The sequence below is a fragment of the Oncorhynchus nerka genome, linkage group LG28 (genome assembly GCF_034236695.1).
Source record: "Oncorhynchus nerka isolate Pitt River linkage group LG28, Oner_Uvic_2.0, whole genome shotgun sequence".
In the NCBI taxonomy this organism is placed as follows: domain Eukaryota; kingdom Metazoa; phylum Chordata; class Actinopteri; order Salmoniformes; family Salmonidae; genus Oncorhynchus; species Oncorhynchus nerka.
In genome coordinates this window covers 62,907,748-62,920,553 of record NC_088423.1, presented here as the reverse complement: position 1 = coordinate 62,920,553, position 12,806 = coordinate 62,907,748, and the positions used below count along the sequence as shown (strand labels likewise).

The 12,806-nt window shown below is 44.2% G+C and overlaps 2 protein-coding genes across 4 annotated transcripts; one reads left to right on the top strand and one right to left on the bottom strand.

Moving 5' to 3' along the window:
* Positions 1-4,580: 4,580 nt before the first annotated feature.
* LOC115113517 (thymidine kinase 2, mitochondrial-like) lies at positions 4,581-9,757 on the bottom strand. Of its 3 annotated transcripts, XM_029641278.2 has the most exons (10): positions 9,670-9,757; positions 9,097-9,167; positions 8,901-8,975; positions 8,709-8,762; positions 8,537-8,626; positions 8,296-8,369; positions 8,108-8,196; positions 7,935-8,014; positions 7,740-7,820; positions 4,581-6,937 (listed from the first exon to the last, which is right to left on the bottom strand). In XM_029641278.2, the coding sequence occupies exons 2-10, from the start codon at positions 9,154-9,156 to the stop codon at positions 6,851-6,853; spliced, it is 690 nt and encodes a 229-aa protein (XP_029497138.2). In that variant the 5' UTR covers positions 9,157-9,167; positions 9,670-9,757; the 3' UTR covers positions 4,581-6,850. The 3 variants fall into 3 exon arrangements, with proteins under 3 accessions (XP_029497138.2, XP_029497137.2, XP_029497136.2); XM_029641276.2 differs by lacking the exon at positions 4,581-6,937 and having other exon boundaries at positions 7,536-7,820; XM_029641277.2 differs by lacking the exons at positions 4,581-6,937; positions 9,670-9,757 and having other exon boundaries at positions 7,529-7,820; positions 9,097-9,558.
* On the top strand, positions 7,815-12,618 carry LOC115113518 (chemokine-like factor). The gene is made up of 5 exons (XM_029641279.2): positions 7,815-10,042; positions 10,332-10,478; positions 10,955-11,110; positions 11,232-11,327; positions 11,616-12,618. Exons 2-5 carry the CDS (start codon positions 10,371-10,373, stop codon positions 11,721-11,723), a joined length of 468 nt encoding a protein of 155 aa, XP_029497139.2. The 5' UTR covers positions 7,815-10,042; positions 10,332-10,370; the 3' UTR covers positions 11,724-12,618.
* The last annotated feature ends 188 nt before the right edge of the window (positions 12,619-12,806 follow it).

Genomic DNA, 12,806 nt, shown 5'->3' with positions numbered 1-12,806 from the left:
AACCAACAGTGTACCATGTTCTCGTATAGAGATAATCCATCATGGTCAGTGAAACAAACAAAAACGAGCAATTGCTTATGTAACATATGTTGGAATGCAACTTGTAGCAGTAAATATACAGTATGGAATACTTGCGGTCGGAAAATGTACCGGTCAGAGAGTTGTTCTAAGACAGTGTGTAAGATAACAGAAACTCCACAAGCTCATTCTGGTGTTCTCTCTTGGACTATAATTACCTGCTTACAGACAACAAACATATTTACTGCCATTGTTGGTGCAGCATATATACAGTTCCTTCGGAAAGTATTCAGACCCCTTGACTTTTTCCACATTTTGTTACGTTACAGCCTTTTGCTCAAATGTATTAAATAAATTACAATCCTCAGGAATTCCACACACAATACCCCATAATAACAAAGCGAAAAAACTGGTTAAGAAATGTTTGCAAATTTATAAAAAATAAAAAACAGAAATACCTTATTTACATAAGTATTCAGACACTTTGCTATGAGATTCGAAATTGAGCTTGCATCCGTTTCCATTGATCATACTTGAGATGTTTCTATAACTTGATTGGAGTCCAACTGTGGTAATTTCAATTGATTGGACATGATTTGGAAAGGCCCACACCTGTCTATATAGTGGCTTGCGAAAGTATTCACCCCCCTTGGCATTTTTCCTATTTTGTTGCCTTACAACCTGGAATTTAAATATATTTTTAGGGGGTTTGTATCATTTGATTTACACAACATGCCTACCACTTTGAAGATATTATGCAAAATATTTTGTATTGTGAAACAAACAAATAACACAAAAAAAACTGAAAACTTGAGCATGCATAACTATTCAATATGACCAGTGCAATAAATCAGCTGGAGCGTGTGCTATGGGTGGGTGTTGCGATGGTGACCAGTGAGCTGAGATAAGGCCCCCTTTACCTAGCAAAGACTTACAGATGACCTGGAGCCATTGGGTTTGGCGACGGATATATAGTGAGGGCCAGCCAACGAGAGCATAGAGGTCGCAGTGGTGGGTAGTATATGGGCCTTTGGTGACAAAACGGATGGCACTGTGATAGACTACATCCAGTTTGCTGAGTAGAGTGTTGGAGGCTATCTTGTAAATGACATTGTGAGTGAAAGAGGCTTTGTTGCGAAATGTTGTAGTTGTCCACATATTCTAGGTCAGAACCGTCCAGAGTAGTGATGCTAGTCAGGTGGGAGGGTGCGGGCAGCAATCGGTTGAATGCCATGAAGCCGGCTCTACGCATGCACTTCATTTTACTAGCATTTAAAAACAGTTGGAGGCCACGGAAGGAGTGTTGTATGGCGTTGAAGCTCGTTTGGAGGTTTGTTAGCACAGTGTCCAAAGGTCCAGATGTATACAGAATGGTGTCGTCTGCATAGAGGTGGATCAGAGAATCACCAGCAGCAAGAGCGACATCATTGATATATATATACACAGAGGAAAGAGTCATCCAGAGAACTGAGCCCTGTGGCACCCCGATAGCGCTGCCAGAGGTCCGGACAACAGGCCCTCCGATTTGACACACTGAGCTCTGAGAAGTAGTTGGTGAACCAGTTGCTGCATGGGGTGCTGAGGTGTTGGCCGGGGTAGGGGTAGCCAGGTGGAAAGCATGGCCAGTCGTGGAAAAATGCTTATTGAAATGATCGATTATCGTAGATTTATGGGTGGTGACAGTGCTTCCTATCCTCAGTGCAGTGGGCAGCTGAGAAGAGGTGCTCTTATTCTCATTGTGCCACATGCTTGGTGGTGCCCCTTGCTGAGTGGTGTTGCAGACTCTGGGACTTTTTCAGAACAGGTATATATATATATTGAGACCATGTGACACTTAAATACAGTCCACCTGTGTGCAATCTAATTATGTGACTTCTGAAGGTAATTGATTGCATCAGATCTTATTTAGGGGCTTCATAGCAAAAAGGTGTCACGCCCTGGTCGAAGTATTTTGTGTTTATCTTTATTTATTTGGTCAGGCCAGGGTGTGGCATGGGTTTTTGTATGTGGTGTGTAATTATGGGGGATTGTAGCTAGTGGGGTGTTCTAGATAAGTCTATGGCTGTCTGAAGTGGTTCTCAATCAGAGGCAGGTGTTTATCGTTGTCTCTGATTGGGAACCATATTTAGGCAGCCATATTCTTTGGTTGTATTGTGGGTGATTGTCCTTAGTGTCCTTGTTCCTGTCTATGTTAGGTTACACCGGTATAGGCTGTTTCGGTTTTCTTTACGTTTATTGTTTTTTGTAGTAATTGTATTTAGATTCGTGTTACGTTTGTTTATTAAAACATGGATCGTAATATACACGCTGCATTTTGGTCCGACTCTCCTTCACCACACCTAGAAAACCGTGACAGAATCACCCACCACCAACGGACCAAGCAGCGTGTCAACAGGCAGGAGCAGCTGCAGTGGGAGAGGCTGCACCACCTGGAGAAATGGACATGGGAGGAAGAACTGGACGGTAAAGGACCCTGGGCTCAGCCTGGGGAATATCGCCGCCCCAAGGAGGAACTAGAAGCGGAAAAAGCGGAGAGGCGCTGGTATGAGGAGGCAGCACGGCGACGTGGATGGAAGCCCGGGAATCAGCCCCAAAAAATTCTTGGGGGGGGGCTTACAGGGAGTATGGCTACGCCAGGTAGGAGACCTGTGCAAACTCCATGTGCTTACCGGGGGGCTAGAGAGACCGGGCAGGCACCGTGTTATGCAGTGGTGCGCACGGTGTCCCCAGTGTGGGTGCATAGCCCGGTGCGGTATATTCCAGCTCCACGTATCGGCCGGGCTAGATTGAGCGTCGAGCCAAATGCCATGAAGCCGGCTCTACGCATCTGGTCCCCAGTGCGTCTCCTTGGGCCGGTGTACATGGCACCAGCCTTGCGCTCAGTGTCTCCGGTTCGCCTACATAGTCCAGTGCGGGCTATTCCACCTCGCCGCACTGGCAGGGCAACCGAGAGTTTTCAACCAGGTAAGGTTGGGCAAGCTCGGTTCTCAAGAGCTCCAGTGCGCCTGCACGGTCCGGTCTATCCAGTACCACCTCCACACCCCAGTCCTCCGGTAGCAGCTCCCCGCACCAGGCTTCCTGTGCGTTTCCTCGATCCAGTACCACCAGTTCCAGCACCAGGCCTTCAGTGCCTCCCGCCTGTTCAGCGCAGCCAGAGCCTGTCTCCTCTCCTGCGCTGCCGGAGTCTCCCACCTGTTCAGCGCAGCCGGAGCCTGTCTCCTCTCCTGCGCTGCCGGAGTCTCCCGCCTGTTTAGTGCAGCCGGAGCCTGTCTCCTCTCCTGCGCTGCCGGAGTCTCCCGCCTGTTTAGCGCTGTCGGAGCCTTTCTCTTCTCCTGCGCTGCCGGAGTCTCCAGTCTGCCCAGCGCCGCCAGTCAGCCAGACTCTTCCAGATCTGCCAAGTCAACCAGACTCTTCCAGATCTGCCAAGTCAACCAGACTCTTCCAGATCTGCCAAGTCAACCAGACTCTTCCAGATCTGCCAAGTCAACCAGACTCTTCCAGATCTGCCAAGTCAACCAGACTCTTCCAGATCTGCCAAGTCAACTCTTCCAGATCTGCCAAGTCAACCAGACTCTTCCAGATCTGCCAAGTCAACCAGACTCTTCCAGATCTGCTTCCAGATCTGCCAAGTCAACCAGACTCTTCCAGATCTGCCAAGTTCCAGATCTGCCAAGTCAACCAGACTCTTCCAGATCTGCCAAGTCAACCAGACTCTTCCAGATCTGCCAAGTCAACCAGACTCTTCCAGATCTGCCAAGTCAACCAGACTCTTCCAGATCTGCCAAGTCAACCAGACTCTTCCAGATCTGCCAAGTCAACCAGACTCTTCCAGATCTGCCAAGTCAACCAGACTCTTCCAGATCTGCCAAGTCAACCAGACTCTTCCAGATCTGCCAAGTCAACCAGACTCTTCCAGATCTGCCAAGTCAACCAGACTCTTCCAGATCTGCCAACCAGACTCTTCCAGATCTGCCAAGTCAGACTCTTCCAGATCTGCCAAGTCAACCTCTTCCAGATCTGCCAAGTTCTTCCAGATCTGCCAAGTCAACCAGACTCTTCCAGATCTGCCAAGTCAACCAGACTCTTCCAGATCTGCCAAGTCACTGCCAAGTCAACAGACTCTTCCAGATCTGCCAAGTCAACCAGACTCTTCCAGATCTGCCAAGTCAACCAGACTCTTCCAGATCCAGATCTGCCAAGTCAACCAGACTCTTCCAGATCTGCCAAGTCAACCAGACTCTTCCAGATCTGCCAGTCAACCAGACTCTTCCAGATCTGCCAAGTCAACCAGACTCTTCCAGATCTGCCAGACTCTTCCAGATCTGCCAAGTCAACCAGACTCTTCCAGATCTGCCAAGTCAACCAGACTCTTCCAGATCTGCCAAGTCAACCAGACTCTTCCAGATCTGCCAAGTCAACCAGACTCTTCCAGATCTGCCAAGTCAGTCTTCCAGATCCAGTCATCTTCCAGATCTGCCAAGTCAACCAGACTCTTCCAGATCTGCCAAGTCCAGACTCTTCCAGATCCAGGATCTGCCAGTCAGCCAGACTCTGCCAGTCAGCCAGACTCTTCCAGATCTGCCAGTCAGCCAGGATCTGCCAGTCGGCCAGGATCTTCCAGAGGCGCCAGTCGGCCAGGATCCGCCAGAAGCGCCAGTCGGCCAGGATCTGCCAGTAGCGCCAGTCGGCCAGGATCTGCTGAGACCACCAGCCGGCCAGGATCTGGTAGATCTATCTACCTGCCTGAGCTTCCTCTCACTCCCGAGCTTCCTCTCACCCCCGAGCTTCCTCTCACCCCCGAGCTTCCTCTCACTCCCGAGCTTTCTCTCACTCCCGAGCTTTCTCTCACTCCCGAGCTTTCTCTCACTCCCGAGCTGCCTCAGTCCCGAGCTGTCCTTCAGTCCCGATCCGCTCCTCAGTCCAGTGGGGTTCTGGGTGAGGACTACTAGGCCATGGTCGGCGGCGAGGGTGGACTATCCAGGGACGCGAGGAGAGGGGACTAAGACATGAATTGAGTGGGGTCCACGTCCCGCGCCGGAACCGCCACCATGGACAGACGCCCACCCGGACCCTCCCTATTTGTTTTGAGGTGCGTTCGGGAGTCCGCACCTTAGGGGGGAGGTTCTGTCACGCCCTGGTCGAAGTATTTTGTGTTTATCTTTATTTATTTGGTCAGGCCAGGATGTGGCATGGGTTTTTGTATGTGGTGTGTAATTATGGGGGATTGTAGCTAGTGGGGTGTTCTAGATAAGTCTATGGCTGTCTGAAGTGGTTCTCAATCAGAGGCAGGTGTTTATCGTTGTCTCTGATTGGGAACCATATTTAGGCAGCCATATTCTTTGGTTGTATTGTGGGTGATTGTCCTTAGTGTCCTTGTTCCTGTCTATGTTAGGTTACACCGGTATAGGCTGTTTCGGTTTTCTTTACGTTTATTGTTTTTTGTAGTAATTGTATTTAGATTTGTGTTACGTTTGTTTATTAAAACATGGATCGTAATATACACGCTGCATTTTGGTCCGACTCTCCTTCACCACACCTAGAAAACCGTGACAAAAGGTGAATCATTTTTTGAAAGAAGTTATTTTTTTCATTTCACCAAATTGGACTATTTTACATGAAATCCAAATAAAAATGAATTTAAATTACATGTTGTAATGCAACAAAATTGTAAAAAACGCCAGGGGGGTTGAATACTTTTGCAAGGCACTGTAAGGTCCCATAGTTGACAGTTGGAATTGTCCGTAGAGCTCCGAGACAGGATTGTGTCGAGACACAGAACTGGGGAAGGGTACCAAAACATTTCTGCAGCATTGAAGGTCCCCAAGAACACAGTGGCCTACATCATTCTTAATTGGAAGAAGTTTGGAACCACAAAGACTCTTCCTAGAGCTGGCCACCCGACCAAACTGAGCAATCGGGGGAGAAGGGTCTTGGTCTGGGTAGTGACCAAGAACCCGATCGTTGCTCTGACAGAGCTCTAGAGTCCTTCTGTGGAGATGGTTGTCCTTCTGGAAGGCTCTGCCATCTCTGCAGCGCTCCACCAATCAGGCTTTTATGGTAGAGTGACAAGACGGAACCCACTCCTCAGTAAAAAGCACATGACAGCCCACTTGGAGTTTGCCAAAAAGCACCTAAAGACTCTCAGACCATGATAAACAAGAGTCTCTGGTCTGATGAAACCAATATGGAACTATTTGGCCTGAATGCCAAGTGTCACGTCTGGAGGAAACCTGGCACCATCCCTACGGTGAAGCATGGTGGTGGCAGTATTATGCTGTGGGGATGTTTCTTTAGCATCAGGGATTGGGAGACTAGTCAGGATCGAGGGAAAGATGAATGGAGCAAAGTACAGAGATCCTTGATTAAAACCTGCTTCAGAGCGCTCAGGAACTCAGACCAGAGTGAAGTTTCACCTTCCAACAGGACAACGCAGGAGTGGACAAGTCTCTGAATGTCCTTTAGTGGCCCAGCCAGAGCCCGGTCAAACATATCTGGAGACCTGACAACAGCTGTGCAGCAACACTCCCCATCCAATATGACAGCTTGAGAGGATCTGATGAGAAGAATGGGAGGAACTCCCCAAATACAGGTGTGGCAAGCTTGTAGCGTCATACCCAAGAAGAATCAAGGCTGTAATCGCTGCCAACGGTGCTTCAACAAAGTTGAATTAGCAAACATTACTAAAAACCTGTTTTTGCTTTGTCATTATGGGGTATTGTGAGTCGATTGATGAGGGAAAAAAAAATGTAATCAATTTTAGAATAAGGCTGTAACCTAACAAAATGTCAAAAGTTTAGGGGTCTGAATCATTTTCGAAGGCACTGTACTTCAGTCACACATTGCTCCCTGATAAAATCTTCTCTCTGTTCTCCTCATACTGGAGAATCATCTTCTGCAGGTCATCGTCTGCCGAAATTACCTGAAAACATAGAAATACAAATACACTGAGTATACCAAACATTATGAACACTTTCCTAAAAATTTTGTTGCACCCCTCCCCCATTGCTCTCAGAACCGACTCAATTCGTCGGAGCATGGAGTCTTCAAAGTGTCGAAGGCATTACACATGGATGCCTGCCCATGTTGACTCCAATGCTTCCCACAATAGTGTCAAGTTGGCTGAATGTCCTTTGGGTGGTGGACCATTCTTGATACACACGGGAAACTGTTGAGCGTGAAAAAAAACGGCATCGTTGCAGTTCTTGACACAAACCGGTGCACCTGGCACCTACTCCCATACCCCGTTCAAAGGCACTTCAATGTTTTGTCCTGCCCATTCACCCTCTGAATGGCACACACACAATCCATATCTCAATTCTCAAGGCTTAAAACTCCTTCGTTAACCTTTCTCCTCCCCTTCATATACACTGATTGAAGTGGATTTACCAAGTGATATCAATAAGAGATCATAACTTTCATCTGGTTTTGTATACTCAGTATATATATATATATATATATATATATATATCATTAAATGTTGTGAAACTGAGCAGATTCTAGTAACGTGACACAAAAACAGAGCTGTGTTTAACAATCACTTACCTGCATGCCTGCCTTTCTATTGAACAATGGACTATTTCCCAACAATGAAAAACAAGGAATCCTTGACATAGATGACCAACACTCTGGCGCTTATCACAGGAGACACCAGAACGTATAAACAATGTATTAATTGACCATTGTCCTCCAAAACGCACGCCTGAAAAAGATTGATCACTCACAAGGACTGGAGCAGGAACATTGAAGGACGTCTTCTTTATCAGCCAGTCTTCATACAGCTGATGGATTGCCTCTAAATATTCCTTTAAAAATAAATACAAAAGCGAGAAAGATAGTAGGATGAGAGAGTAGGGCAAGAGACGAGTCTTAAAACTCCTCTGAACAGCACTGAGAGTTTGTCATTCTTCTACCCTCACCAAAGGAATGATCTTCTCCTCCTCCCTGCATCTCTCTTTTAGCCTCTCATGGCAGGTCTGTGGAGACGACTGGAGATAAACTGAAACAGAGGAGGAACTAAATGAACAAGATTCTACCAAGGACCCAACATCATCAGAATAAAGTAGAAAGCTTGTGTTTCTACACAGCTTACCAATAAGATCCACAGGAATGGCAATGTTCTGAGTGATCCACTCAAACCACTCACTAAGAACAGCAAAGTCCACCTCGGGCATCTTCCCACTGCAGAGAGCAAAATATTGTGAAGTACATCAAATTAACTAGATTGGGCACAAATGAGAACCAGATATAAGGTGGTGTAAAATATACCATGTGCATTACCTTCTGTAAAGATTTTCCACAAAGATGTACTTGGCACTGTAGATGGACCTTTCCATCATTCTCATTGGGGCGGACTGGAATCAACAAACACAAAACAGACCATGTTAATTATGCAATGTAAAATCAAAGTCGTCGTACTTGGCGAAAGAGAAATCTGTACTATTGATAGAAAACATGCAACAGTAGTGAAACGGTAGGATATCAGTGCAACCTGTTCTGTGCAATGTTTTAGAGTGCCTACTATTGTTGAGAGGTGTCGGTCCAGCATGGTTAGCTGAATATAGGTCTGTAGAGTGATGCCCCATCGAGTAGGGTCCTGGTACATTAACCCCTGCAGGATGGGAGTAGATCTAACATCAGCATAAAATATGTCATTTTCTAAATGAACCATCTTCTATAGAATGGTCACGTACCAGGGGGTTGTGCCCTTGAACATTCCTCCATTTGGAAACTGGCTCAGTCAGCACCTGAGAATTCAAAACTAAAATTGTGATTTCATTTGACCTTTTGTTTTACACACAGTGCAGCACAAGGGATGAAAGGAAAATTAAGGAATGCAAAATGTTGAACAAGCGTGTTCCATGTTTTTTTTGTATTTTTTTTACCTCAATGTTACTGGTTTTGCTGAAATACTCCAGGCATGTTGTCTTCCCACTAGCAATATTCCCCTCTATACAGATCTAAAGAAAAATAACAAGATACATTGTGTTGACTTCTCCCTCAGGTATATAGGCTTCAAATGTCTTAGTATCAATTTCAAAGATTTTCAAGGATTTAAAATGACAGTGTACCAGTACATACCACTAACTTATTCTTCTCCCCATTCCGCACCAGCTTTCCTTGGGAGGAGTAAGACTGCATTGTGATCTAAGCTGAAACCAAGAAGTCAGGTTAAGTCAGTACCTATGGTCAAGGCAAACAGAGAAGGGTGTTAATATGGGTGATGTATGCTTGGGCGATAGCATTCTGCCCTGGTTTGGTTAGAGCAAATTGATGAGCAAGTAACCTCACTGAAAGTAGTGGTAGATAATAGCAGTGCTAATGGATGAGTCTGACAGGAATGGCCATGTCTAATTAGCAATTATTTTACATTTGCATCAAATGTATTGGTGGTAGCTGAAGTGAGCTCAAAGTACAAGTGTATTGTTTCTAAACATTTTCTGTCACATTGTATTGTAAACTTGGCAATTCAAAATGTAACAGTATGAGCAGGCTGTGGTTAATATGTTCTGTTGTTCTGACGCAACATTGTAACTCACATCATTTGTAACATGACATTGTCACATTAGTCTACAGGGTGTTTCATTGTATCACTCTGTACCGAAACAATGATTCAGACCAGCGAATAAATAAACCTTGTGCAAGGGCACCTACTTGAGACGAGCTGTGTGTTGTTACTATGGCCTCTCGTCTGGCAGAGCTCACCGCGCGCATCACCAAATATTTTGCAGGGAATAGCCACTAATCGCGCTGACCTCACAGCAGTGTGGGAATATAGTCGTGTAGCAGATCTCCACAAATTGTTAATACAAATAGATGCAAAGGAAATCTCGCATAATTATCTGAATCACACACAGCGCTCGACCGTGAATTGGCACTCCAGTTCCGTGTGTCAAATAACCTCTTCCTGGTTCATGATATGGATATGTAGTTTTTTTCTATTGGTTGAAGCGCTTTATTTGTTCTGAGACCTGCATTCCCTCCACCAACTGCCATCACCATTGAGGGCAAAGGGGCTCGTGTATAGGTAACACTGCTACCGTGATTTATGCCAGACTATCAGTACAGCAATGATGAGGATCATTAAAATATATAGGGCTGCTCATAATGTTTTTACGCCTCTATGTCTGTAGGCCTACATGAGAAAGTCAATCAAATATTTTCTGATTGTAATATTCTATACAGATTGATTGACATTTTCAGATCATGGTTAGTTTGTTTAGTGGCATGCATGCAGTATGATACGGCCTAGTATGTTTAGAAGTGATTGCAACGAACTGTAATTTCTTGCAACTGAAAGGAAATTGCTTCTTCAGGAAACACAGACTCTTGAGCTGGTTCTTTTGAAACGTAACATGACAGGCGACTGTTCCAAAACAACCAGTAACATACCTTCATTACCCATGGAGGTTGATACTGCTTTTCTCAGATCCTTGAGGGTTGTCCTTAAATTAGCAGAGATGGTGAAACATTTTTTCATACTTTGTTAAACCACTTGGTTTTGGAAAGACTTATCACCCCCGATAAAGCCATATATCTGGTGTAAATTTGATTAAAAACAGCAAGAATGTATTACACAGTATTGTTACAGGATATTACAATAGCTTACTCTTACAGAGAGATTATGTTGATTTACATTATTTCCTAAATATGTTGTCTATGACAAAGCAGAACTAGAAGTGAATGTCAGAGCTGTAGTTCCTGTGAACTGTACAAACGTTAAACCCTGTAGTTGATGATAAACGGTAAAGAAGATACTGCATGCCCTCTAGTGGACATTACATTTTAATCAATAAAAACGACCCTAATTTTCACAGTTTTTGGTGTGAAACAACCATTTCAATTTGTAGGATTAGAGACTGTCCTTAAATATCTTTGAATGGAAACAATCAATTAGCATTTCCTATAATTTCCTAATTGCCAATGCTCTCTGTTTCAGGGGACTATGTTTGTAGCATGTGTGTGTTTTGCTGTAGCATCCAGGCCCAAATACATTGCAGCTACATGCATGGAGTTTGTGATCACATTCTCCCTGCTTCTGCTGTACACACTGAAGTTGAACAAGAAGCTGACTCTGTTCTTCTGGCCTCTCGTTGTAAGGAACCTATTCAATTACAGTACAGTGTTTACTGTAGGTCTTTCACATTGATTAACTGCTGTGAAAATGTCAGGCAGTCAAGCTTTCTGATTAACTTCCATTGTCTTTTCTTCTTCAGGATTTGTTAAACTCACTGTTTGCAGCAGTCTTCATACTTATCCCGAGTCTGATAGCAGTGTCCACTTACACAGTGACAGGGACCCTGGGTGGAGGGGTGAGATAAAAACAAATGTATTCCTTGTTGACCTTCTATTTGGGGGCCTTATAGAACTGGGTTTCTGGGTGAAGCATCATCTTACACACCATCCTGTCAATAATGAACTGCCCGGAGGAAATACAATCCTTATGAACATTTCCACTAACGTGAATATATACTGTAATCCCACATTTGGCACCCAGTACAACTAATGAATGAACTATTACAACAAAATGTCAGCTATAATTCTTTCTTGTAGCCTATATCTGATATTAACACTGAGTCTTGTATACTTTCCCTATCCAGATAGTGGGTTTCATAGCAACAGGCCTGTGGGGTGTGGATGGTTGCATGCTTTTCAAGAGGGTCACATTCAATCAACCAAGAACAGCAGCAACTGGCACTGTGAAGTGAAGACACCACAATTGTCTCTTCAGATGCTCCTCTGTCCAGTGTCTGTGTTCTTTCGCCCATCTTAATTTTTTTTGTGCACCGGGGCCTCCCACCCCTCTTTCTACTCTGGTTAGAGCCAGTTTGCGCTGTTCTGTGAAGGGAGTAGTACACATCTTCAGTTTCTTGGCAATTTATCGCATGGAATAGGCTTCATTTCTCAGAACAAGAATAGACTGACGAGTTTCAGAAGAAAGTTATTTGTTTCTGGCCATTTTGAGCCTGTAATCGAACTCACAAATGCTGATGCTCCAGATACTTAACTAGTCTAAAGAAGGCCAGTTTTATTGCTTCTTTAATCAGGACAACAGTTTTCAGCTGTGCTAACATAATTGCAAAAGTGTTTTCTAATGATCAATTAGCCTTTTAAAATTATAAACTAACACAACATGCCATTGGAACACAGGAGTGATGGTTGCTGATAATGGGCCCCTGTACGTCTTTGTAGATATTCCATTAAAAATCAGCCGTTTCCAGCTACAATAGACATTTACAACATTAAAGGATATGGGGCTGGATAAATGTAACCACTCTCAAATTCATAGACAGAGCTATGTATGCAAGGACTGACCATCAATGATATCAACATTGTAGTTTTAACCATGTTTCGAGGCTATATAGTGTTTGTTTACACTTAATTTGTTTACAATTATTGGAGTAAAACAAGCTTATATTTTGTGTTCTGATGGGGTATGGCAGTAGAACTAAGCTCAAGGCATTTATATGAGTACATATATCATTAATTTCTAAATCCAAAAATTGATGTATCAACTGTAGATTGCCCATTTGTTTGTATAGCCTAATTAATGCAATAACACAATTATCATGTATAAAAAAATAAACACACCTTTGAAACCTAGGCCTGTATCATGTTTTAAACAATGTCAGATTACATGTAGGCCGAGTCTATTTCTACTTTATTCTTAAATAATGTTTCTATTGCATTTTGAGTTGTTTATGACGTTCCCATAAAGTTGGACCATAGCCCTATAAAGTTAAAACAGATTATTTATAAAACTCGAGGGATACATCACAACAATTTTAACA

What these genes read in the sequence shown, in the direction of transcription:
- LOC115113518 (XM_029641279.2), top strand. Translation starts at nt 10,371, where the DNA reads ATGACAGGCGACTGTTCCAAAACAACCAGTAACATACCTTCATTACCC. An exon ending in TCCTTAAATTAGCAGAGATG is followed by an intron (nt 10,479 to 10,954) that starts GTGAAACATTTT and finishes TCTCTGTTTCAG; the next exon opens with GGGACTATGTTTGTAGCATG. An exon ending in CAGGGACCCTGGGTGGAGGG is followed by an intron (nt 11,328 to 11,615) that starts GTGAGATAAAAA and finishes TTCCCTATCCAG; the next exon opens with ATAGTGGGTTTCATAGCAAC.
- LOC115113517 (XM_029641276.2), bottom strand. Translation starts at nt 9,156, where the DNA reads ATGCAGTCTTACTCCTCCCAAGGAAAGCTGGTGCGGAATGGGGAGAAG. An exon ending in GGGAGAAGAATAAGTTAGTG is followed by an intron (nt 8,976 to 9,096) that starts GTATGTACTGGT and finishes ATTTTTCTTTAG; the next exon opens with ATCTGTATAGAGGGGAATAT. An exon ending in CATTCCTGTGGATCTTATTG is followed by an intron (nt 8,015 to 8,107) that starts GTAAGCTGTGTA and finishes CCTCTGTTTCAG; the next exon opens with TTTATCTCCAGTCGTCTCCA.